At 36.1% G+C, this 24,995-nt stretch overlaps 4 protein-coding genes across 6 annotated transcripts; 3 read left to right on the forward strand and 1 right to left on the reverse strand.

The window, feature by feature from the left end:
- The first annotated feature begins 1,431 nt into the window (after positions 1 to 1,431).
- LOC100253060 (bifunctional dihydroflavonol 4-reductase/flavanone 4-reductase-like) lies at positions 1,432 to 9,420 on the forward strand. Its single transcript, XM_010665716.3, has 11 exons — positions 1,432 to 1,704; positions 4,522 to 4,694; positions 4,977 to 5,162; positions 5,250 to 5,412; positions 5,790 to 5,979; positions 6,201 to 7,204; positions 7,370 to 7,598; positions 7,808 to 7,971; positions 8,179 to 8,331; positions 8,863 to 9,006; positions 9,089 to 9,420. Exons 1-6 carry the CDS (start codon positions 1,467 to 1,469, stop codon positions 6,331 to 6,333), a joined length of 1,083 nt encoding a protein of 360 aa, XP_010664018.1. The 5' UTR covers positions 1,432 to 1,466; the 3' UTR covers positions 6,334 to 7,204; positions 7,370 to 7,598; positions 7,808 to 7,971; positions 8,179 to 8,331; positions 8,863 to 9,006; positions 9,089 to 9,420.
- Positions 9,421 to 11,361: 1,941 nt separating this feature from the next.
- LOC100258188 (uncharacterized) lies at positions 11,362 to 17,972 on the forward strand. Of its 2 annotated transcripts, XR_009464856.1 has the most exons (8): positions 11,362 to 12,246; positions 12,561 to 12,684; positions 13,118 to 13,247; positions 13,691 to 13,752; positions 14,065 to 14,101; positions 14,216 to 14,453; positions 15,332 to 15,442; positions 15,549 to 17,972. XR_009464856.1 is itself a non-coding variant. In XM_059734296.1 (7 exons), exons 1-6 carry the CDS (start codon positions 12,016 to 12,018, stop codon positions 15,427 to 15,429), a joined length of 858 nt encoding a protein of 285 aa, XP_059590279.1. In that variant the 5' UTR covers positions 11,375 to 12,015; the 3' UTR covers positions 15,430 to 15,442; positions 15,549 to 17,972. The 2 variants fall into 2 exon arrangements, 1 of the variants encoding a protein (XP_059590279.1); XM_059734296.1 differs by lacking the exon at positions 13,691 to 13,752 and having other exon boundaries at positions 11,375 to 12,246.
- On the forward strand, positions 17,965 to 22,166 carry LOC100258194 (SWI/SNF complex subunit SWI3B). Of its 2 annotated transcripts, XM_002275415.4 has the most exons (6): positions 17,965 to 18,901; positions 19,015 to 19,433; positions 20,052 to 20,462; positions 21,121 to 21,259; positions 21,581 to 21,711; positions 21,826 to 22,166. In XM_002275415.4, the coding sequence occupies exons 1-6, from the start codon at positions 18,709 to 18,711 to the stop codon at positions 22,009 to 22,011; spliced, it is 1,479 nt and encodes a 492-aa protein (XP_002275451.1). In that variant the 5' UTR covers positions 17,965 to 18,708; the 3' UTR covers positions 22,012 to 22,166. The 2 variants fall into 2 exon arrangements, with proteins under 2 accessions (XP_002275451.1, XP_059590278.1); XM_059734295.1 differs by having other exon boundaries at positions 21,581 to 22,166.
- Positions 22,106 to 24,793, reverse strand: LOC100263326 (psbP domain-containing protein 3, chloroplastic). The gene is made up of 10 exons (XM_002273296.5): positions 24,576 to 24,793; positions 24,418 to 24,502; positions 24,210 to 24,319; positions 24,053 to 24,118; positions 23,797 to 23,877; positions 23,620 to 23,702; positions 23,453 to 23,528; positions 23,056 to 23,174; positions 22,909 to 22,953; positions 22,106 to 22,357 (listed from the first exon to the last, which is right to left on the reverse strand). Exons 1-10 carry the CDS (start codon positions 24,643 to 24,645, stop codon positions 22,331 to 22,333), a joined length of 762 nt encoding a protein of 253 aa, XP_002273332.1. The 5' UTR covers positions 24,646 to 24,793; the 3' UTR covers positions 22,106 to 22,330.
- Positions 24,794 to 24,995: the final 202 nt, after the last annotated feature.

The raw sequence follows: 24,995 nt of genomic DNA on the forward strand, positions 1-24,995 counted from the left end.
TAAAAAGGAAAAACCCTAGTTTGAATGTGGTATGTTTAACTCGAACAGTGCAACACTATAAATGTGGTTTAGAATTAGAGTTGTAACTTGGGCGGGTTGGTCGAGTTGATGCCTAACCTAAGCTTAACCCAAATTAATAAATAATCAACCCAACTCGATCCAACCTGACCTTTAACTCGAGATACTTAACTCAAGTTTGACCCAATCTTATTTTTCTAAATTTGGATTGGTCGGGTTAGACTCGAGTTAGTGAGATTGATTGGGTTGCATGATTTAAAATCCAATTATAGTGGTTTTTTTTTTATATGTTTAATATATATATATAAATTTAAATAGTAAATAAGATAAAATTTCAAAATAATAATAATAAAAAAAAAAAAACTTATATATTTTTCTATTTTTGTTTAAATATATGATATAATTATAATTTAATATTTTTCTTTAAAACACTAAAAAATGAATATTATTATATATGATATAAATATTATAAAAGCATTAAATCATTTCATGTTAGGTTTGGTTGTTCAAACATTGAATTGAGTTAAATCCAAATTAAAAATGTTTGTTAAAACTGGCTCAAACATCGGGGTTGGTTCAAGTTAGATTGGACCAACCCGTCCAAGTTGCACCCCTACCTAGAACAAGTATTGAGTTCCCTTGTACCAAAAATTTAGCCATTGACTTCAACTTAGGTGCACGTCGGAAGGGTGACCCTTTTGTTTTTCCCCATCCATTTATGCAGTATTGTTAAAAGTGTAGGTAACTTGAAAAACATTCCAAGAACAAAAACAATTCTTCATATGATAATTAATAAAAATATTTATTTTGTTACCATCTAATATATGTTAAAAACAAAATGTTTGAAAACTTTTGCAGGTAAGTATAGGATGCTTTAAATGTCTTTCATATTTAAATTTTCTAAGAAATTTTCTTCTTAAACTCTTTTGAGAATTATTATCAAATTTTGTTTGAGAATTTGGACATTAAAAAAAAATCGTTTTTTTTCCGTTAATTCTCTATATAAATTAGGAACTGGTACATAAACGAGAAGTTGAGTATTATTCATATTATTTTTAATTGTTTTTTGTGATAATAAAAAAGCACCTTGAGTTTATCTTGATTTAATTTTTTTTAATAAAATAATTTTTATGATACAATTTTCAAACAACCATAATAATTTATTATGAAAACATTTGAATCGATAAGGATGATGATGATAATGGGGAGAGAATGATAACCATATCCATTGAAGGGAGATAAATGACAACCATATCCATTCATTAAACATGATTAAAATATAAATGAAAGGCATCTGGTCGGTATAAAATCAAAATTTAATATATTTAAATAAAAATAATTAGAATTTCATATATATTTTAAGATAAAAATAGTAATATAAACAGTAGCTTTGGCTCTCGACCTGGTGTCCTGGACATGGATTCTAGAAGAGAGTCGGCTATGGCTGTATGCTTAAACCAGCTTGTCATTGTATTTCAAATTTTGCGGCATATAGCCCACGTCGCCATCACAGGAAGAAAAGGGATTGGAGAGGTGAGAAGGAGGAAGAGAAGGTGTGGAGTGATTTGATAATGGCGGAGAAGGGCAAAGTGTGTGTAACAGGCGCAGGAGGGTACGTTGCTTCATGGGTCGTCAAGCTTCTTCTCTCCAAGGGCTACATCGTCCATGGAACCGTTAGAGAACCCAGTAACCTTCTCTTTTTTTCAGTCTTGTTCTTTGTTTTGATATTCTGGGAAAATCGATATTGTTAATCTAATTCTTTTGGTTTGTCTCTTCTGGGTAATATTCGTGTCAGTTGATTCGGGCGGTATTTAGATCATTTGATGAGCTACTTGTGATGTGCTTTTGAATCTGGTCTCATTGTTCTTCCATCTCTGGGAAATTTCTAGTTTTCTATTTGCAATTGTGAAGTTGTTTCTACTCTTTATGATTATGACTATTTTGGCTTTATTCCAGAATTCCCCCATCAGTTGTTTGACTAAATGTCACGTGGGTATGTGTGCGCCAACCATAGAGATTGGTGAAAATAAGACAACCCCTTTTCCTGGATTAGTAGCTGAAGTACTATGAATTAATCCCACCTTTTTCTTGGATATCAACCTATCTCATCGTGGACCACAAGTTGGCCTACAGATGGTCAGAGCTTCATCCCGAATCCTACTAAAAGGCCCACTAGAGATCAGAGATTGTCAAGAAACAACATTCCTGAAAAAAATAAAAATCCATTCTTTGATTTATTCATATATTCCATGACCAGAAACAGAGGGCTACACGTTATACATTTTGCAAAGAAATAGCACATTCGTTTCTCAAGAAGAGATGGGATGCTCAATATTATTTGATTGAATAGTTGACCCAGCTCCTTGTTTGAAGAAACCCTTTGCTTCAATTGGTATGCTTTTATGAAAAGAAGAGGTGAGGTAACAAATCCAGTGTTTCACTGAGATTAAGATGTCGAATAACTGTCCAGAATTCAAGTTGATTATGTTTCACCTCTTACTTGTTAATATAATAGGACAACCCATTTACCCTTTATTACTTTGCCACCTTTTTCTGTAGATCACTGCATTAATGTGATAAGTCAACTTGTATGCTGTTGGCACTTGGGTTCTGATGAAGTTTTTATTCATTGAAGAAGAATTCAAACTATATCAGGCCCTGAGATCCGAAATTTAACCTCATAGGTTGTAAATTGCAATTGTATTGTATGGATCAATGTACAAGTGTTGGACTTTCCCTTGTGTCTAGGTGTGAGGTTCATTTATTCACCAGAACTTAGGACATAATAGGGGTGGCAATTGGGTCGAGTCACGTCAAGGAAAAAAATCATAAAATTTATTCAACTTGAACACAACCTGTGGTAACATGACATGACCTGTGTAACCTATTTAATGAAGGTTGAATTGAGTTGACTTTAACTTGAACACAATTATGATCCACTAACATGATTATGACTCGTTTAACTCATAGAAGACTTTAAATTTACATGAATTGTAATTTAGCTTAACCTGAACGTAACCTGTTGTAACATGAAATGACCTATGTAACCTATTTAATGAATAAGCTTAATTAAGTTGGGTTGGGGTATATTAAATTAACATAAACAAACATGAAGCACCCCCTTGAGCCTTATATTGTTAGATTGACGGCTTGTATGCAAGTCAAGGAGGTTGGTTAGAAAGACCTCACAAGTATGGTCAACGACAATTGAAGGAGCGTTAAATTGAACTTTGATAGATGTGGAAACTTGGAATTGGTGATCTAATTAGAGATCATCGAGGTTAAGTAATTACAACATACTCTAAACTTGCAAGTGATGGTTTTACTATTGAGGCTGAGGTTGTAGCACTTTGGGCTTGTCTAATTTATGGTGGAAGGGGATTTTGTTGTTATCTCATGGTTGGCTAAAAAGGAAAGAGGTTCATGGAGACTTTATAGGCGGCTGCACCAAATATTCAATGTCTTTATAGAGTTAGGATACTCCATTCGATGGGTTCCTCACTTAACTAATCAGTTGGCAGCTGGGTTAGCCAAAAGAGGAGCAAAGCAATTGGTATCTTTTGTTGTAGATTATGTGCCTCCTTTGAGTTTATCAAATGTTTGTTTTGAATGTTGTTTTGCGACTTGTTTAAATCATTGAAGACTTTAAATTGGCATGAATTGTAAATTAACTTATTTTTCAAAATGATTTATTGAAAATATAATATAATATGATCAGTATAATTTATGAATAGGAGTCTTATTAAAAAAATCTTAAAATCTATAACTATGTGAATAGGTGAGTCATACATGGATCAAATCATAATCGTGTCAAGACATTATGATAGATTAAATGTGTCAAAATGGGTTAAGTGGGTCAACAAAGACACAATTAAGCTTAACCCAAACCTGTTAATTTCGTATCATTTTTGAGACAATTTTCTGGGTCATGTCAAAAGTTGTCTTCCCTAACACAATTCAATAGCCTGATCATCATTTTAACTTACCCATTTTATTTCTTAGGTGAAATTAAGGTTTATTACTAACATTGAGTGCCTGACATGGGTACTTCGCTCGTGTCCATTCAACAAGTGATCAGATTCTGAGTGTCTGAGGTTCATTAGTTAGTTGTTATTTGATTGTCTTGTTTTACATGCCTCTTGCTACATGCCTGATCAACCAATAGGCATGTCAAAAGGCAGGTCAAAACATATACTCAAAACTTTGTTGTTTTACATTTAAAAACAGATGCTTCACATACTTAGAACATGTCCTTATAATATAACTTGCATCATACTAGACTTATATACAATCACACCAAGAATAAAACAACTCATTTGAAACACTTTGGAAAATATAACTAGGTGATTCAATTCCTATAGGACAACCAGATGCACCATAATGATATGAAGATAGAACAAATCTTATATTTGAAAAAGATATGTTCCTGTCAAGAAGATTTTTATTTGTTAGTTCAAAACCCTTTAAAGGGATTCTCGTAAATTTGGTGAAAATATCTTGCAGGTGATGGAAAGTACTCTCATTTGAAGAAACTTGAGAAGGCATCTGGGAACCTGAAACTCTTTAAGGCAGACTTGCTGGAGTACAACACGCTTTGTTCTGCCATTGCAGGATGCGATGGAGTGTTTCATGTCGCCAGTCCCGTCCCCCCTACCACTGTAGTACCAAATCCTGAGGCAAGCATACTTCACTCTGAAACTTGTTCAATGGAATTACTTACTCATAGTGATTTCATTCTCTGTGAAACTTGTACAATACACAACGCTCAATTTGTACATGGTACATCCGCACCCAAGAGTTGATGGCATTTTCCAATGGGTCCCATCCAAGATAATTCTTTAAGAAAATAACCAATGCAATTGAAGAATGCTGACCTTATATGGTTGCTATAAGTCCACTACGTATGCATACACTTAATTCTTTCATTTTGCTTTCATTTTCAAATAGTGCTTTTGCAGGTAGAACTAATGGAGCCTGCTGTGAAGGGCACACTTAATGTACTGAAGGCATGTACTGAAGCAAAAGTTAAACGGGTTGTTGTTGTGTCCTCTGGATCTGCTGTCATGAGGAATCCTAGGTGGCCCAAGGGTAAAGTGAAGGATGAGACTTGCTGGTCTGACAAAGAATATTGCCGAACAACTGAGGTAGCCAACTGAAAATTACTTAATAAGCAATTTGAAAGCACTGCTTCTGCAAAAGGTTTCTACATTGACACTGGGTGTCTCTGCCAGAATTGGTATTGTCTTTCTAAAACAGAAGCAGAAACCGAGGCCTTTGAGTATGCCAAAAAAAGTGGGCTTGATGTTGTGAGAGTTTGCCCTACCCTCGTTCTAGGGCCAATCCTGCAGTCCACAATCAATGCAAGTAGTTTGGTCCTCATTAAACTTTTGAAAGGTAACACTACTTGTACTTTACCTAATGTACTAATGATGGACCTAGTAAAGCAAGGGTATTCCAAAGTTTATGTAAAAATATTTTTTAGACTCTATGTTGTTGTCACATGAAAGTTAAGACAGATGGGATGTAGCATGAATGCAAAATTCCCAGTAAATATCCCCTAATTTAGGAACTGTCCACTTCTCTGGGGTATTCTGATTTCTGTTTGAGGGAGACTTGTCTGTGCCACTCTTTTGATAAGTAAATTTTTCACGGTTTCAACTCTTATTAAGGTTACAACACATTCTGGTATAGGCTTTTCCTCTTAAACATGGTTCATTGAAGCTATTGCTTTCTCATTTGTGAATGGTATTACCTCTCATCTGAGCATGCAGAAGGATATGAGTCACTGGAAAACAAGCATCGTATGATAGTAGACGCACGTGATGTAGCTGAAGCTCTGCTTCTTGCTTATGAGCAGCCCGAAGCTGAAGGAAGATACATATGCACAGCACACATGATCAAGATGCAGGATTTGGTGGAGAATTTAAGGAGCATTTACCCCTATTACAATTATCCAAAGAAGTTAGTTTCTTATCCCATCATGATTTTGTTTGCCCTTTTTTCAGTGGTGGTGATTGGGCATTGAAAAGATGTTTACTACCATCCTATTCCAAATTTTAGTTCTGTATCTCACCCATGTGGAATACCTTAACTATTACTCAGATTCCCTTGATAAGTATCTTAAAATGTGTTGTCCTCCTTTTTAAGCAGGACACTCATTTAGGTTGATTTTGTGTTGGCAGTTTTACAGAGGGAGAGGAAACAGAGAACCTGAGCTCAGAGAAACTGCAGAGATTGGGATGGAATTACAGGCCACTGGAAGAAACCCTAGTTGACTCGATCAAAAGCTACAAAGAGGCTGGCATCTTGGATTAACTGACAGTATCCTGTTTGGTTCAGGCAATTATGATGATTCCCAAGTATTCCTGCCTAGGATTCCCCTTGATATTGCAGTTCTGGATCATAGATACCACTATTCTGCTGTGTATCTTATTGATATTATGACTCTTTTTTTAAAGTGAAATTGATATTCTGACTGTAAGTCACTGATGTTGCACTATTTGTTGAATCAGACTACATGGTTATGGAATCCAAACCCAATTTAGCCCTTTTATCCCAAAAGCTAGGTATTTATGGGACTGATATGGGTTCGTCTTTCTACCCTACACTACTTAAATTTCAGTTTAGCTTAAACTTCGTAAAAACCAAATTTATTTTTTGTTAAACAAGATGATGAGAAGTGCACTCATATGGAAGGAAAAAAATCTGCTTGGTTGAAGTAGAATAGTTGCCGTCCTCAGAAATGAGGTCCCCTTTTGCCTTGATATCAGAGGGGACAGGGACACATCATGAATCAACAGCCTATCTAGCATATGGATGAAAAAAACCCAATGATACCAATCCAAACAGGTAAAAAAATAGTCATTTTAGCTTAAGAGCTCCATGCTTTGTTTTTATTTGGTTTTGTCATTTGTGTGCCCATTCAGTTAGAATCGCGTGCCTCATTTTCTTCCTTGGCTGCTATTTTTCATGAGCATGACATGGAATTTCGACTCTTCTGCTGAGAAAGTGCAAACGACACTAGTTTATATGACACAGCCACTGATCAAATCTCAAAGCCAACTGGGTTTTGTGTGCTTCTGAGGAAGATGGAAGAGAATGGAGAGAAGGAAAGAGTGTGTGTGACTGGTGCAGGAGGCTATTCATGGCTCATAAATTTACCCTATTGAAACAGTCAGAGACCCATGTAAGATCCTCTGTTTTCCCCCTCATTTCTGTTTTTTTTAAATATCTTCCCAACAATTTTATCACTTCAGAGCGATTCCTATTTTGATTACTGATTTTATTGGCAAAAAATGTGCAGTTTTTTCTGAAAATCTTCCTTCTATTCCCATTGAAACTCTCTTTTCAGGTGATGCAAAGAACAGCCGTCTGAAGAAATTGAGAAGGCTTCTGAGAATCTTCAACTGTTTAAGACAGATTTGCTGGACTATGAAGGCCTTTGTGCTGCCTTTGCTGGATGCTCTGGGGTTTTCCATGTTGTCAGTCCAGTCCCCATTGGCCCAGTATCTAACCTTCTGATAAGATTTATGAATACAAGATAAAAGAAAAGATTCTAGTTTCTCCTTGGAAACAACAATGTGAATTGTTTCATACTCCCTTAAATTATCTTCTATTTATTTCCTTGACATAATTTTACTTTTCCCATTGTTCATTCATTCATTCATTTATTTATTTCCCCAAATCACTAAATCAACCATCATTCAGTTTCCATTCTTTATTTTTCCTATGGGGTCTTATGTGTTGCAGAATTTTACCCACTTTGAACTGATTGAACCAGATATAACAGGCACACATAATCTCCCGAAGGAATGTGAGAGGGCCAAAGTGAAGAAAGTTGTGGTCTGTCATCTGCTGGTGCTGTCACGCTCAACCCAAGTTCCCAACTGGCCTAAAAGTCTGCCCATGGATGAAGAATGTTGGTCTGACCTTGAATTTTGCAAGGCAACCAAGGTAACCATTCACATGTACCAACTCCGTTCACAATATATCATATTTGTTGCTTCTGTTTTTGAAATTGTACCCTCTTATTTTTCATTCAATACAACACATAAATGCACTTAATTTTACAAATAACGTATGTTTATTCACATTTTTTTCTTCAAGTATGTTGTGTTAAAGTTAATATTACACTAAGCGACTATTTGGTATGAACTGCAGAATTATTGTTACCTTGCAAAACAATAGCAGACAGTCAATCATTGGAGGATGCAAAGAAAAGCGAGCTCAACATTGCAACAGTTTGTCCATCCTTTGTTTTCGGGCCAATGTTGCAATCCACAATGAATGGCTGCAGCCTAACATTTATGAAAGGTTCTTTCTCAAACTAATGCCATCTCTTTTAGGCATCCGCTACTTGTCATAACCTGATCACAGTTATGTCATATAAACAACTGGACTTGTTCTTGGGAAAATCTGGTGCATGTATCTTCCTCTCTTCCTATAAACTCACATTACTTGAAAATCTAGGAATAGTCTGTAAAGTCAATCATTTTTGTTCTGTAACTTTAGAAGAAAAAAGGGTGATGGGACTTGATCCAACGTGGACGAGGCAGATGCTATTGGCCCAACAGGACAGTTTATGCCCATTTTTTGGCCTTCATTTATTTCAGTAAGCTATGTTCACATACATTTGTGTCTGTTTAATACCTAGCGGGGGTGTACTACAAACAAAATCAAAACATTGCAATGAGGCAGGCTAATGGATGGATCGTTGTCTATGATCTGTTATGGAAATTGAGTCCTGGGATAGCTATCTGAACATCTTATTGTTGGTAGCTTCTCTATTTGTTTTCTTTGGTTTCTATATACAGATGGTAGTGAACCTTTTGTTGATGTGTGCAGTGTGCGATGTGGCTGAAGTGATTCTGTTGGCATACAAGAACCCTGATGCAGTAGGAAGATATATATGCTAATCACACTCAGTCCAAGCACAAGCTTTGGCAGAGAAGTTGAAGAGTATGTATCCTAACAACAATTCCCCAAAAGGTAAGGTCAATTCCATTTGACTAAAAGCCTTCCCTTAGAATCATGAAGGATACTAGTGAGAAAATGGTGTCTGTGCTTGCAGTTACATTGAAGATGAGGTAAATTAAGTTCAAAGAAGTTGCAGTGGCTGGGATGGAAGTGTTAGGCCACTGAAAGTGACTATTATGGCTGCAGCTAGAAACTATCAAGAGAATGGCTTCTTGGCTGAACAACTAGCCAACAAATTTAGCTGATAGAGAAGGTTCTGAAATTATTATGGCTGATATGATATCCCAGAGGGCCCTACTGAAACATTTTCAAAACATGTCCACATTAGGTGGTTGCTCTGCAATTTTTAATCTTTTTCCCATTGATGTTCTTGATAAAACATTTTCCCAAAGGCAATGATTTTCAATTATATTAAATGTTTTTTTAGTTAAAAGTCTCAGGCCTTGTTCTGCTTTTTAGGATAGAAAACAAAAAATAAAAAATAAAAAAATACATGGTTTCGTTGATTTGAAATTTTATGAAAATATTTCTCTTATTTTGACTGAGAAATGAGGTAAGTAAAAATAACAAACAAAAAAAATATGAGATGTTTGATGAAATTTCAAACCATTGGATTGACTGTGTATTTAACAAAATCTGAGAAAAGGTTAATAAAATTAAACCCATTCTAAGAAATAATCGAAAACATGGAAAATTATTAGACAATTTTTGAGCATTCTGGATAATACGTCAAGAAAGTTGTTCTCGAATAAAATACAAAATTTTGCTTTTGAGAGTGTTTTAAAACGAAAACTGTTTTAAAAAAACATTATCGGATATACACTTATTTTCAAGTATTTTGACTGAATGATACTTTAAATTTCAAACAAAATTACATCTATTCAGAGTCCAAACTGATAGTATTAGGATCTTTTGTTGGTGGTTTTTGCTTTTGCTTGACACATTTCAAAGGGTTTCTTTCCCACGCAGTTTTCTTTTGAACCACAAGAAAAAGGAAGGAAAAAACCCTAGTTAGAATGTGGTCCCATTAATTGGAGTGGTGCAGCAGTGAAAGTGTGGCCCAGTACAGGTGTAATAGGTCCCCATTGTACCCAAACCCTAGCCACTGGCTTCAACTTAGATGCATGCCCATTGATGCTTACTGAAGGTGACCCTTTTGTTTTTTCCCCATCCATTTTTATAATACTGTTAAAACAGCCTGAGTAACTTTAAAAACATTCCTATAAATAATAAATATTCTTCATATGATTATTTTAATTTTAAAATATTTATTTTCTTGACACATGAAATAGATTTTTGTTGAATTAAAAATTTAAAATTATGAAAATTATTTCTAAAAAAAATACATGATATTATGAGCATTTGCTCATAATTTATTTTTTAATTTTCATTTTTGTTGGTTATTATTTTCTCCACTGACTCTGATTGCAAGGTTTGAAAATGGAGACATGGAATTTTTTGACTTTTACTGTTTGGGAGACCACTTGCATGCATCTAAAGCTTTTAAAGTAGGATTGGAGTTGGAGACCATTGATAATTGAACTTGGACTTAAAACAATAGATAAAAAATAAAATAAAATAATATTTTATTTTTTTATTTTTTATTTTTAAATTTGTGAAATACATACCTACCCCTTTAATGAAAGAAAACAATGATTCATGTCACAACCTCCATCATCCAGTGTGAGGGTCCCTTTCCTAACAAAGGAAAATAAGTTTGGTCATGTGAAGACCTCCATCAACTTTATCCATAATTCCAACACACAAACTCACTCTTTCTTCGAAAAATTATGCAATATCCCAACTGAAATTTTCCCACACTTTAACCCCACAATCAACATCTCTTAAACCCTAATTTTATCTCTAATTATAAATAAGGGTTATGTTTGATTCCCGACAAATTTAAGAAAAATATAAAAAAGAAAAAAAGAAAATGTACAAGTAAATAAAAAATAAAATTTTTAAATAGACTTAAAATTAATAAATTATTTTAATAGTATTATCATTTTAATTATTTTTAAAAACATATTTCACCTCTTGATTGTTTTTAGGAACAATATTTTGTTGAGAAATTTAAATTTTAAATATATATATATTTTACATATTTTACTAACTAAAAGTTTCCAAAATATATTGTACAATACCCAATATAAAAAAAAGAAGAAAATATTAGAAACAAACTTTTTAAAACTTGTTTAAATTAAAAGTTTCTCAAATGTGTTTTTAAACTATAAAAAATTATTTTCTATTTTTTTAAAAAAACTGAAAACTGTTTTCCAAATTCATGAAAAAAGCTAAAACGAAGAGGATGATGATAATTAGTAATTAGGGAAGAGATTAGGGTGGGGAGAGAGAAGTGGGACCCACAACCGCCCTCTTCCAAGCTGTAAGCTTTGTTTGAGAAGCCTCGAAACCCAAAGCATGTACCCACTTTTTCTTTCTTTTTTTCTTTTTTTTTTCTTTCCTTTTTTCTGCTTGGGGCTTTGCCTCGCTTCTGCTTCAGTGTAAATCATGGCTCTCTTCCCATTTTCCCTTGCTCTTGAACAAGGGAAAAATAGAAAGGGCCCTCCTTTTTGCCTTTGAAATCAGTACCCATAGCCCTAGATTCTTGAAACACCCTGTATATTTTCATATCCAATTCCACCACCGACCTTCGTCTTCTGTCCTTTATTTCTAGGGTTTCTTTTTTCAAACTTTTCGCTGCTTTTCTTTTTCGGGGTTTGGTATGGTTGTTAGGGGTACTAGTGTCGGGTGTCAATTCTAATTAGGGGGGCTGTATTGCCAAATTTCAAGAATTCATTGGATCGTTATTAGTTAGGGTTTTTCTAGGGTTTTGGTTTTGGTTGTTAAGATGAAGCCAGGTGTTTATTGCATAGACTGTAGCATCACTTGATCGTTATCGTAATCCAATCTGGTCCGTCTTTTAGCAGAATCTTCTTCGTCTTTTTTTTCTGCCTTTTTTGGGTTTGAATCGGGTTCTTTTTTTTGGGTGGTGTTTTTATTTCTTTTTGTTGGGAATTCATGGCGTATCAGCCGATTCCGGGTCCGAGTTCTGGGTCCAGTTCGAGTTCCGGGTTTCAATTCTTGAATTCCCCTTTTGGAGATACTACGTACACCAAGGTGTTTGTGGGAGGATTGGCGTGGGAGACTCAGAGCGAGACTATGCGCCGATACTTTGAGCAGTTCGGTGAGATCCTTGAGGCCGTTGTCATCACCGATAAGAACACTGGCCGATCGAAGGGTTATGGTTTTGTGAGTATTTATTGGTTTCAATCGTGTTTATCATCAAATTCCACTGTTTTCATCTGGACAATGATTAATTTATTGCACTCAAATGTAATCTCCATGATCTTCCATGTGATCCCAATATTTCGAATATAGGATCAACTTTTAAAATTCAGTTGTTATTCATTTGCATTTGATCAATCTTAGTTTAATCTAAGGGTGCTTTGTACATTATTTGCATGATCCACTGTATCAGGGTAGACTCTATTACCAATGTATAGGGGTATCTTCCTGACTGTAGAGTGACTTTGTTTCCTTGGTATTTTGTATGGAGGGGTTAGGTGACTTTCCGGGATCCCGAATCTGCAAGGAGAGCCTGCCTGGATCCAGCTCCAATTATTGATGGTAGACGGGCTAATTGTAATTTGGCTTCACTTGGACGACCCCGACCATCTATGTCTTATGGTATCTATCTTATCTTTCTCAATATTCTAAATGTACGAGTAATATACGTTTGTCAGGTGCTATTTGTCTGTTGGACCGTAGACCCCCAGGGTGGTAAGAGGATTGTGCCCCCCAGTGGGCTCCATGCATGCCTTGTTTTGGAGCAGGCCAAGGTTGATCTACTGAGCTTGGGGCATGGAGCTTGTTGTTCTTATGTTCTTCCCCATGTATACATTAGGCTTATTTCTTTCTTTTGTTTTTTTGATGCCCCACACAGCACTAGCTCAGAGTATAAACTTTTCTTTCCATTCTTGCTTGTACTATTTTTATGAGTTTGTGTTTCAGAGATGATTATATTGCAAATTGAATAATAATAATATTTTTTTTGTTATTATTTTGAACTTCATTAGTGAGTCTTCCAGTCATTTGATATTCTTATGTGTTCTACTTATAGGACGTTTGAGACCAGTCACCCCTTACCTTGGAAGTGTGCCAGCCACCCGGGGAAGCTATGTTGGAAATTTTGGCTACCAGCAACCAGTTTCTTACAGTTACCAGCAAGGATTTATGTACCCTTCATATGGGTGAGTTTTTGTCTTTGCAAGTATGTTCTACACTGGCATGCTTGCAAGCTGTTGTCTGTGTGCATGGGCACACACATGCTCTAACATTTATGTCAAGAAGATTAGGTAACATCCTTAGGATTATTAGCCATATTTCCTCCACATATGTTGCATATATCATCAACCCATACTGTTCATCAGGCAACCATGGGCTTTGACAGAATTGAATCTTGGTGGCCATACAGTTCAATAGGGTATATTTCTTCTGCAGCTGCTTTTCTTATTCATAACCTTGTGTCCTTGTGTTTTGGACAATTCTTGCATATACCAATCACAACATGTGATGTCCTATAGGACTGTTCAGTAGTTCAAAGAAAGTTTGGTCATTCCCTATAATTCAGGGTTAGTTTAGTTCGTGGTGCAGACTGTACAGTGATGTGACGAGGTGTGATTGGTAATTGCAGGAATGCAAAAAGTGGTAGTTGCGGAGGATATGTGCCCCAGCTCAATGTTTGCCCTTGGACAGGCAAGAACAATGATCGTGTAGTCTGATATGAAAAAGGAAAGGGGAAAAAGAAAATAAAGGAATCTCATGGGATGTATTATTAGGTTATCATACTATTAAATGCACAACATGATATAGTTGAGTGACATGTTAGCCTCTAGCTTAGTGAAGGAAACCCTGGTCCCTACATCGTAGTGATTGATTGTGACTTTTGTTGTTTAACATACAATATCATGCATCAAACATGCATCAACATACTGGATTTGTGCATCTGAAAATCCTGTTCTGGAGCTATGTTTCTCAAAAGATGTGATGGTTTTTCTATCTCTGCAGATATGCAGCATATGGACCTGAATATGTCTATCCACAGGTAAAATAACTGTAAAAGTTCATACTTTGTTGGGGTAGAAGAGTGTAGGAATATTGTATTATTCCTGCAATACTGACTTGGTACATATGTTTGTGTTTTGTCATCTTTCTATAGGGTGTTTACAATCCTTATCCAGGCCAGCAATACCTTCAGATATATGGGGTGCCTGGGACGGTTAATACAGCTATTTATCCTTATGGACAATTGGGTCAGACTCTTCCCAGCAGTCATGGTTATACAACGGTACAGGGTTATGCAATGCCAGGTCATCAGTTCATGCAATTTGGTGGGTCCAGTGTCAATGCCATATCAACATCGCCTATTCCAACAATTCAGGCACCCTATCCTACAGGCAATATTTTCTTTTAGCAACTTCTTTTTTTTGGTGCGTTGTTCAAGCTATTGTCATTTTTAATGTCAATAGTTAACACATGACTAGTCCAATCCACGTTTTTCAATTCATGGCTTCTTTCTGTATTTTGTGTGATCAAAAGCTTACTGCATGCCTTACATGATCTGAGAGTTGGTCCATCAGCTGTGTTGTCTGGTGGGGGTTCATGTGAAACCACAGTTATCACATAGGTTTGATTCCTGTGGTCATATTGTTTTACCTCTGCATGTGGGAAATGTTTGTATTCACATTAGCACATGGCCTCTAATGCCACTTTGTCTATTCACTAAATGCTGCAAGAAACTATAATTGAAAAGCAACATGCTTTTTATTTAGAAAGAGTATGCAAGAAAAAAAAATATATGATGGTGTGATACTTTTTTTTTCCATGAAACAGAAGTTTATATGATGGTGTTCATTATGATTCTGGTTATTTCAGTTCTTTCTCATGAGCTTTCTGGAAACTCTCAGTTTTCTTGGTCCTCCTTTTCCTGATGGTTACAATCCAAAATATTTTCCTGATCCATCTGTTTCATTTACATAAAATTTCAATGGAAAGAAGCTGTGAATATATTTGTATGTCTCGTTACTGCTTTATATGTTTCTATATTTACATATAGTTTTTATTGTTATTGTCATTGTTATCATTTATACATGTCAACTCATGATTGGGCATTTTTTGAGATTCGGACACAATTTTAGCACGACTGATATACATGGTATTGGATGAAATATAGAAAGGAAACAGGAAAATATTGAATGAATTTTTTCCTTGATAAACATCTTATCTTAGGAGTGCATATGAAGACCTAACTAAGCAACTGCCTTTGCTTTATTAGGTATAGCCGCACCTGTTCCAGCACAACCACAGTTTATAGTTCCTGCTCATTCTCCTCAGTTCATTCAAGGTAGCGGTCCTGACCAAACAACTGGGTGAGGGGTTGATCAAGGTATGGTCCACTGCTCAATCTTGGGGTTGAATAGTGTGTTATTTTTATCATTGCCATCAGTTTTACATCATGGTGGTAAATTATGGTGGTGTTGTTTTTCCCCTAGGTATCCTTAGATTGCAGCAGGACTAAGAGCAGCTGTACTGCTACTTGAGTGGCGGGCTTCAGATCTAGCCTTGCAAATTATCCATTTCGCATTCTAGAGGTACAATTCATTTCTATTCTACACATGAATGCAACTTTTAACATTCAGTTTGTTAAACTTCAGTGACAGAGAATGAACTGACCTATGTTACCATAGAGATCTTTAGGATCAAGCCAATAATTCCCAATAGGCACATGTTGGAGATCAGGCCTAAAGATCAATTCACTGGTGCCTTAGATTTTTCTGTGACCACTTTTGATGGTCTGGTACCATATTAAACCAACTTTTGTGGTTAGACAAGTCTTAAAATCAGCATCATAAATCTTTAGTTGCAAAAAGATGTGACGAAAGACCTGTTTGGTGAAGCTCCAGCATCTAGTGATGTGGTCCCTTGGGAAGAGCCTTGCAGAGTCGAAGTTGGTACCCAAAATGAGTAGAAGTTTTTAAGTTTAGAAACCTTGCCATGCATCCTTTTCTGCAAAGTCTTTAAACCCTACACTGCTTCTAGCCTTGCAATCCTCTATGTTTTAAATGTTTTAGCATGTAACCAAATATTGGTCTATGGGCTGTGGTTTGTTGGGGAAGAGGAGTTCACTGGCTAGCAATGGCCACTCATGGAAAAGAGAATTTCTGATTCTATGTTTACTCTCCACTTCTCTCTTTTCCTCTGATTTTATTTCTTGATTTATCCACCTCTAGTTAGGCTGGATTAATCATTGGAAAATGTTAAGAATTTGAGTTTAGGAATTTTTGTGTAGAGCCCTCACAGTTTGCACTGTACTAGCGGCTGTTATTGTACTTCATTATACTCAGGAATGCACCATCAAAACAATGCAATATCGCAAGGCAAGCTTTCCTAAAATTTTCTACAGGCATAGTGTGGTTGTGAACTGATGACAACTTATTCTGGCTGTGGTAAGTTATGAGAAGGATGAAACTGTAGTTCTGAGGGATGGAGGTCACAAAATCAGGGATGAGGATGGAAATTGCAGATTCTGATTGAAAAAAAAAAACGAAAAAATTGCAGAAGGCAAGGATGTATATTGAGGACCAAAAAGAGGAGGATGAACACCATGGCCACATGCAAACACACCCAACCCCTCTCCCCCCACAAAAAAAGAACACAAACACTCTTATCATGCACATGTCCAGTAGGAGCTGGTGGTTCATCAAAATAGGTATAGGCCTTTACCATGAATAACTCATCTTCTCCTAGTCTTGTTCCATACCTCCCACATGAATGTGGAGATTTTTGAAAAAATAGCCAAAAAGATTGTCGCCCTGAGAGCTGTTCCAAGGGAGTATAGGTAGCAGTGTTGGGAAATAGGTCAAATTCACAAGGTCTTTGACTCAATGTTGCTATGCTGGGCTGGTTTCAGATTCATTTGCTTCCAGCCAGCCCAGTTCTGGTTTTGAGATTATAAAGGTTAACACCCAAAAACTTTTGACTCATTAATTTCTTCTATTTAATTTCTGCAGCAGATTTGGATGAACTTAACTTTATATTTTGCAGGTCATACATAGTCATGCTCACCAGAGAAGTCGGATGTCTGAGTCGCTCCTGATGGCGGAGAAGGAACCATGGAAGTTGCGGGTTGCTCTTCCTTTACCCTAGTGTATCTAAACCCTCATATACTGTCAGTGCTCAAATTACTGGCAGCATGATGGACTAATGGAAGCTGGAATCGGTTTCTGGCAACCAAGTAGGAATAAAACTTTTTTTTTTTTTTTTTAAGAAAAAAAAAGGGAAAAAGATCAGCATGTTAGAATCAAGATATGATTCTTTTATAGTCTAGTCCCAGCATTTGGGGTGTATAGATAGTCTCTGGTGTTGGTGTGTTGGTGCATTCTGCATTGTATCCTAAATGATGTTATTTTCTTTGTGCATATTAGTAGTTGGGGTTTTATTGAAAAAAGCTCAACTCTGTAGTTTGGGATGATTTTGAGAGCCCTGACTCATATTGCATGGGAAAAGCTCCAGGTCTCTTACTATATTTTAGCGAAAAGAAAGAATCTTGCTGTGTGTACTAAAGTTTCTTTTGTACCCTGTGTCCCCGTTTCTAAGCCCAGCCTCAAATGAGAAAAGGCAAGCTCAGAAATTTTTCAATTAACATTTTTTGGTGCATTCAGTAGGGCCAAGTTCCTGCGAGGGGGGAAATTATTTTTTTCTTGCTGGTCCGCAAAAAAGAAAAAAAAATATATCAGAGTTGGAAAATAGAAAATTGCCATATATCATTTTTCACTATTTTTTGATTTGTTATATTTGGAATGGAATGGGAACTGAGTGAGTTTTCCCTGTCATGGTTGGCTCCGTTTGTAAAATATTATTTCCCAGGCCTGTTGGAAATTCTGGAATAGAGAATAAAGATTATCATGTTTGGATTATTTATTAGGAATTGAAATTGAAATTTAAATAAAGAATTCTTGTTGCCATAAAAATCAAAACTCTCTTATAGGAATTTTGATTCATGTTACTGTGAAATTTTTATTCTTAATTTTTATTCCCGTTTTTATTTCCTGTGTATCAAAGACAATAGCTTAGAGTGCGTTTGAAAGTAATTTTGAGAAGTGTTTATTTGATGGTAATTCTGAAAAGTATTTATAATTTTTTTAGTATTTTTTATTTTTTAAGGGTTAAAAGGAAATTATAAAAAAAAGAAAAAAAAATCCTTGAATTCATTGAAAAATAAAGTCGAATCTTCAATTCAACATTCATGCCTAATCTCTTTTTATCTAAACATTTGAAATATTGATGTTGTTTTTAATGTACATATTAATTACGAATCATTGGTCCATGGAGGTGCATTTCATCTAAATTTTTGTTTGTTTTCTAATATAATTGGAAAAGTTTTGAAATTATTTCACCATCTAAGAATTTTTAAATGTTTTAAATAACAATTAGAAGAAAAGTTTTCAAAATTTCTTCGACAACGAGGAGATGCTTATAAATCAAAACGCTGCAAAACAAAGATCGGAAATAATTTATGAAGTAAAAATAAAAACCTTCTCCCTCCCTCGTTTGGCTGGTAAACTTCATCTCCTCTTTCATCAACAAAAGCCAAAAGGTGAATAATTTCCATCTTGTTTTGAAAAGATTTTTAACCCCCCTCCGATGCTGTAAATGGCGGCACAGTCGCCGATCAAAGACCCTATCGGAGCATCCACTGAAACCCTAACCCAACAACCTGATTCCTCTTCCTCCATCATTCCAACCGTCAAGTCTGAGATTCCGGTCGCCGCCTCCGCTTCCCCTTCAGTTGGGATTGTTCCCCGTGCTTCTGAACCGGAGACCATCAACATCCCCAGCTATTCCAGTAAGAACCATCTGTCTTTTTTTTTTTTTTCTATGCCACAAGGTTCCGTTAGGTTGTAAATTGTGGATTTCCCTCTCTAATTGAAATTTTATCCTCGCTGACTCTAATCTTAGGGTGGTTTTCGTGGAACAATGTCCACGAATGCGAGGTTCGGTTCCTTCCTGAGTTCTTCGACGCTCGGTCCCCGTCCAAGAACCCTAGGGTTTACAAGTATTACCGTAATTCGATAATCCTGTCCTTCAGACAAAACCCTTCGAGGAAGCTCACGTTTACGGATGTTCGGAAAATTCTTGTTGGAGATGTGGGATCCATTCGCAGGGTTTTTGATTTTCTGGAGGCTTGGGGTTTGATTAATTACTCCGGTTCTGCCTTGAAACAGCCGTTGAAATGGGAAGAGAAGGATAACAAGTCCGGTGGGGCGTCTTCGCATACCGGGGATGCTGGAGGAGGTGCTGTTGAATCTATTCCTAAGAGGAGATGGTGCAGCGGCTGCAAATCCCTCTGCAGCATTGCTTGTTTTGCCTGTGATAAGGTAATCATAGGGTTTTTAATTACGACTATGCATTCCTCTTTGTAGACTGAAAATACCACTGCTAACAAAGTATTTGATATACAATCTCGCCGTGGAAGAATTGCAATGGTGGAATCAATTCTTCTGTCGTCCACTGCCTTTCCTGCTGGCTTATGTTGTCTTATGGAATCAAAGTATGACCTTAATTCTAAACTAAAAAAATTGCCATGTGTGGGGAAGCTTATATAAAACAGGAAGGGTGAACCTCCATTGCTCTGAAATTAAGTTAGAAGGGAAAGGTGTTAAACCACAGGTTGTGGTGTTCATGAGAACTGATGTTGAAAGGATGAGTCAAAACAAAGCATCTACTGGCCACTATTTGGTTGAACATTTTGCTTTATGAGTTAACCAATTAAAGAATAGACAATAAGAAAGAAGGCCTTGATAAATTTTTGTGATTAGAATTACGGTTCAAATAGTATGTTATGTGAATATCTGTTATATTACTAACTGGGGTTACTCCTTAGCAGACATTCCTTGTATAATTTAATTTGCTACTGTGCTAGGCAGTTTATGGAGTGACATGAATAGAATTAGAACCGTTCTTTATTTTTTAAAATTTTCTTTGTTGTGGCACAGTTTGACTTGACTCTCTGTGCACGGTGCTATGTTCGTGGCAATTATCGGGTTGGGGTCAATTCTTCAGATTTTAGGCGAGTTGAAATCAGTGAAGACACAAAAGCAGGTTGGACTGACAAAGAAACTTTGCACCTTTTAGAAGCTGTCTTGCATTATGGTGATGACTGGAAGAAGGTTGCGGAGCATGTTGGTGGTAGAAATGAGAAAGAATGTGTTACTCATTTTATCAAGCTTTCTTTTGGGGAGCAATATCTTGGACATACAAGCTCTGGGGATGTTGATAACAAGTTTTCTCAAGCGAAGGACCAGAGTGATGCTGGATTTGGACAGGAAAATATTGGCACTTCTTCCGCAAGTAAAAAAATGCGACTCACGCCACTTTCTGATGCAAGCAACCCAATTATGGCTCAGGTAGACTTCCATTTTTGGTTGATTGTGGGATTTATTTATGGAAGCACGAGGTTGACTCTGGAACCAATAACTCCTTTAACTTCTAGATGCAAATCTATTGGAGAGAGCTTAACCCATCTTAAGCATTGTTTACAGCCTAGCGGTTCATGGAGTGGATTAAGTTCTGGGTTATTACTTAACGGCATTTAAATTATATAAATTGTATGAAGTAGTGGTTAAAACTAGCAAAACTCCTCTCTCCCTAAAAGTAAAACATGGCATGGACCAATCACCACAGCAGCGATTCTTGTCTTTTATTACTTTCTTTGTTTTGGAAATTCCTTATCTTTGTCTTGAACTCCTTGTTTTGAAGTTACTTATGTACAATCATGACGTGTGTATGAGTTGTATTATTGTCTTTTATTACCTACTTTATTTTTTAAATTCTTTATCTGTCTTAAACTCTCCTTGTTTTGAAGTTTGTTGTGTACAATCATGATGTCTGTATGAGTTGTGTTAATGTGAGGTTTAAAACTTGAGGCATCCCTTTGGTTTTGCCATAGTTTACCAGATTTACTATGATTAGTTCTTTGACCATTGTGGGATGATTGTTGCTGCTTCTGCTCTGTTTTCAACTGAAAATTTTCATATGATACGCACTAAATCAAACTTTTCTCAGGCTGCATTCTTGTCGGCTTTGGTGGGTGTAGAGGTTGCAGAAGCTGCTGCTCGAGCAGCTGTTGCATCTTTGTCAGATGTGGATCCTAGAAAAATGAAAGAGGGTCTTGGATCTTTTGCTAATGGTGCAAGAATACAAGGTACAGATCACTTCTTATGGACTTCCCCCGAGCATTTTGGATTTACTCATGGAGATGTAATGGGTAGCAAGGCTTGTTATTGGTAGTGAGTTGTCCTTGTATTGTGATTAATCAAAGCCCAAGATAATGTCATTGGAAGCCAATCAAATCAACATTGTTGGTGACAATTGATTTTTAAAAACTAGGTTGGGTTCTGAAATTTTTGAGATTGCTTCCTTATAAAAGGATACTACCCTAACATCTGTAAACATCTATGAAACTGGGGTTGCTTTATTTCTGAGACTCTTTTTTTAGCCGAATAATGGTTTATTTCCTATGCAGACCCTAATGTGGAATCCAATGGCAACACCACCTCAAATGTGTTGGAAGGAGCTTATGTAGATGCAAAGTCACTGCTCGAGAGGGAAGAGCTGGATGTGGAGAGAGCAATTTCTGGCATTACTGAAGTGCAGGTGGGTAAAATTTGTAAAATTACAGGTCATCAATATCTATGCCAAAAAGAGGAACGAGATGCTATTTGCCATTCATTAATTGTCGTGTTGGGGAACACCCAAAAACTTTTGCAGATGAAGGAGATTCGGGATAAGATTGTTCATTTTGAGGAGTTTGAATTGCATATGGAGAAAGAGTGGCAACAGCTCCAACAAATGAAGAACCTACTCTTTGTTGATCAGCTCACCCTTCTGTTTCAAAAAGCTGCTGCACCAAAAACTGGAGAATTGATGGGGGGCGAGAATGTTAGAACAGATTGATCCTTTTTTCCTGGATATCCCAGAAAGATATTCATGTAAGGAATTAGTATTTTTTTTTGCCAAAAGACTCATCCATCAATTCTGCAAATGAATGTGAAGCAACTGCAAAGGTGTGGAAAAAATTTTCAATGGTAGCATAGAGATAATTTCCCTTCCCCTTCCTTACAATTTTACAACAAAAGACACCTGATGCAATCTGAGTATATAAATCATCTCATCTTTTTGCACAATGCCAATTCGTGTGCATTGTGAAATCCACAGAGTTGCTGAACCAGTAATCTTCAGCCTCAGTTTATATCCTGAACATGCAAATTTTTCTTCAAATAAACCTGAAGGATGCAACAACCTGCCAAGTTAAAGAGATACTTCTTCAGTACAAAATAAGAATACAAGTGTATGATTCTGATGCCACTTCCATGGCCTTATCATCAGCAGTGTAAAGCATCTTGCAGGCAGGTTTCATTCACATCAGCATCTAGCCACAAAAGGAAGATCTTGTGACAATGTTCTCAAAACATGGTTTTTGAAAATAACTTTCAAAAACAAATTCTGTTTTGAGCACTAGAACAAAAAAAACATTCTTTTGGATGGAGATACCGGGCATTTATCTATAATGTAATTGATCTCGAAGAATTTTTCATATTTTTAATTATTTCTCAAGATACTCTACACAACTCCTAAAAACATCTGAGATTTGTTCTAACATGTATTTAGAATTAATTTTCAAATCTACTCAACTTGATTTTATTTTCTATTCTAAATAATAAAAATATGTTTTTAATAACAGTTTTCGAATAAATCCTGAAAATTTTCCTATTCAGGTAACAAACTGTGCCTGCAAACTAAATGAGAAGAAAATGCTTGGCCTCCAAGAATTGTAGGTCATAATTAGCTCACCTTCTCAATTTTAGAACTGAATTTTTCTGATTCTTCTTCCAAATACTGCATCAAAATGTAAAAAACATGTGGATGGAACTGCAGGCTGGTTATATGAAATCCAAAAACCAGAACAAGTAGAAGATGAAAGCTTGTAGCCAGGCCTACCTGTCCGGTCACAGTATAAAGCCTGTTGTACCAACCGTTGTTTGCCATCCCAACAGCTGAAAATAAATGTCTACGACTTTCCCCAGGATTCTGAAGCCAATACTCAATGTAATAAAACCCTGATACGTTGTTTAAACAAATTAACCTAATACATAAAATGTACCAGAAATTGTAAGTGCCTATAAAAGTAAAGTAGGGCCTGTTCATTTTTTCTCAACTTCTGCTGTGTACAATGCAAAAGTTTTCCAAACCTTCTTCATTTTTTCGATTGTTTCTCAGCAATCTTATATTTTCAAAACAAACTGTTTTCTATCACAAGTTTTCAAGGAAACAACTTTTTGTTTTAAAAAACAGAAAATTGTTTTGAAGAACAATTAGTAAATAGCCCCGGGATTACCATTAGCAGCTCTGCAGTCAATGAGTTTTGCAGCAATACCAGGGGGCCTTTGCCAGCTTCTATCCAATCCATTTACCTGTTACGCAACAAATTAGAACCCACGAAAATTAGCAAATACGGTAAATGAGAGGTTCCCGTTGAAAGAGAGCATAAGATAAATAGCCAACCAGATTCTCTGCAAAAGCATCAACTTTGCCAAAAGACTCGAGTCTGGTAAAATCCGCGCCAAGCCCAGTGATAACTACGCTGACTGCTGAAGGCAGCAACCCATTAACCAAATTTTAAAACTATTTGAATCTAAGTAATGAAGAGATGGATCCACCAGGAAGAAACCCTGTGAATACCATTTGAACCAGAAGCTTCTTCTGGGTAGAATGCTGTCACTGATTTAAATCCACTTGGTTCTCCTGAACCCACCTGCCAATCTGCATCAAACCCATATTCTAATTCAATCATCTTCTCCATAATTCAAATTCCCCAATAACTATTCACATCATTGCCCCAACCCCACCCCCTTTTTTTTTTTTTTTCATTGATTTATCTCTTCTATGGAATTACTGCCCAATTCAGTTTTTGGCATAAGAACTCTGAATTGCTCACCTTGGGGAATCTGTATTTTGAACTTGTTGACCTCATCTGAGTAAACCTTGAAATCCTCTGGCACCTCTGAAAAAGGATAAACAAACAATTCCAAATTGAAAACCCAAATGGAAACTGAAAGCAAGTTACAATTCCTTCTTGCTGAATTCCAAATTACCAGTATCGGCCAGTGCGTTAGGAACAATTGCCTGAAGGGAAATTGTACTGAACACCATCTGTAGCACAACCTCCCTTCTTCCACCTCCATGTTGTTCTTTAATCCCAAAACTAATACCAAAAATCCAAAATTGAATTCGTAAAAAAGAAGAAAAAAGAAAAAAGAAAAAAGAAAAAAAGAAAGGGGGCAATATCGCATATGAAACTACCTTGTTTTTTCTTCTTCCTTGTTCTCATTCTTGCAGAAGACAACACGTTGCTTTTTTCCACATTTCCCGGTTCTTGACCCATAACCTCAAAACCCATAAATATCAGTGACTCATAACAGGAAAAGCATGGAAATTGAGGAAAATAAATAAATTCAAACCTTTTTTACTCGAATAAGCTGAGAAGTCGCAGGACCCAGAACGGAGAGGAAGTGGAAAATACAGAGCCATGCTTTTTTTGATTGGCTTTCAATGGATATCTTGATTCTTTATTATTTATTTCAGAAGAAAATCGGACCCACTTTCTCAGTATTCAAATTTTTTACTTTTCTAAGAAATTTCTCGGGAATTTTGGAGATTTTATTACTGGTGAATAGTTGGACTACAGCTGGAAGATGTTTGAAAATGAGGGGAAATGGGTTCGCGGCTTTGGGAATTGAGAAATTGAAAATTAAAATAAAAAAGAAAGAAAAATTCTTGACCGACTACATCCAAACAAACATCTTTTTTCCTTTGCTTCTTTTTCACTTTAATTTTTTTTTTTTTTTCTGAAAAGACAGCCATTTCTACCATTAAGTATA

The sequence above is a fragment of the Vitis vinifera genome, chromosome 18 (genome assembly GCF_030704535.1).
Source record: "Vitis vinifera cultivar Pinot Noir 40024 chromosome 18, ASM3070453v1".
Lineage (NCBI taxonomy): Eukaryota > Viridiplantae > Streptophyta > Magnoliopsida > Vitales > Vitaceae > Vitis > Vitis vinifera.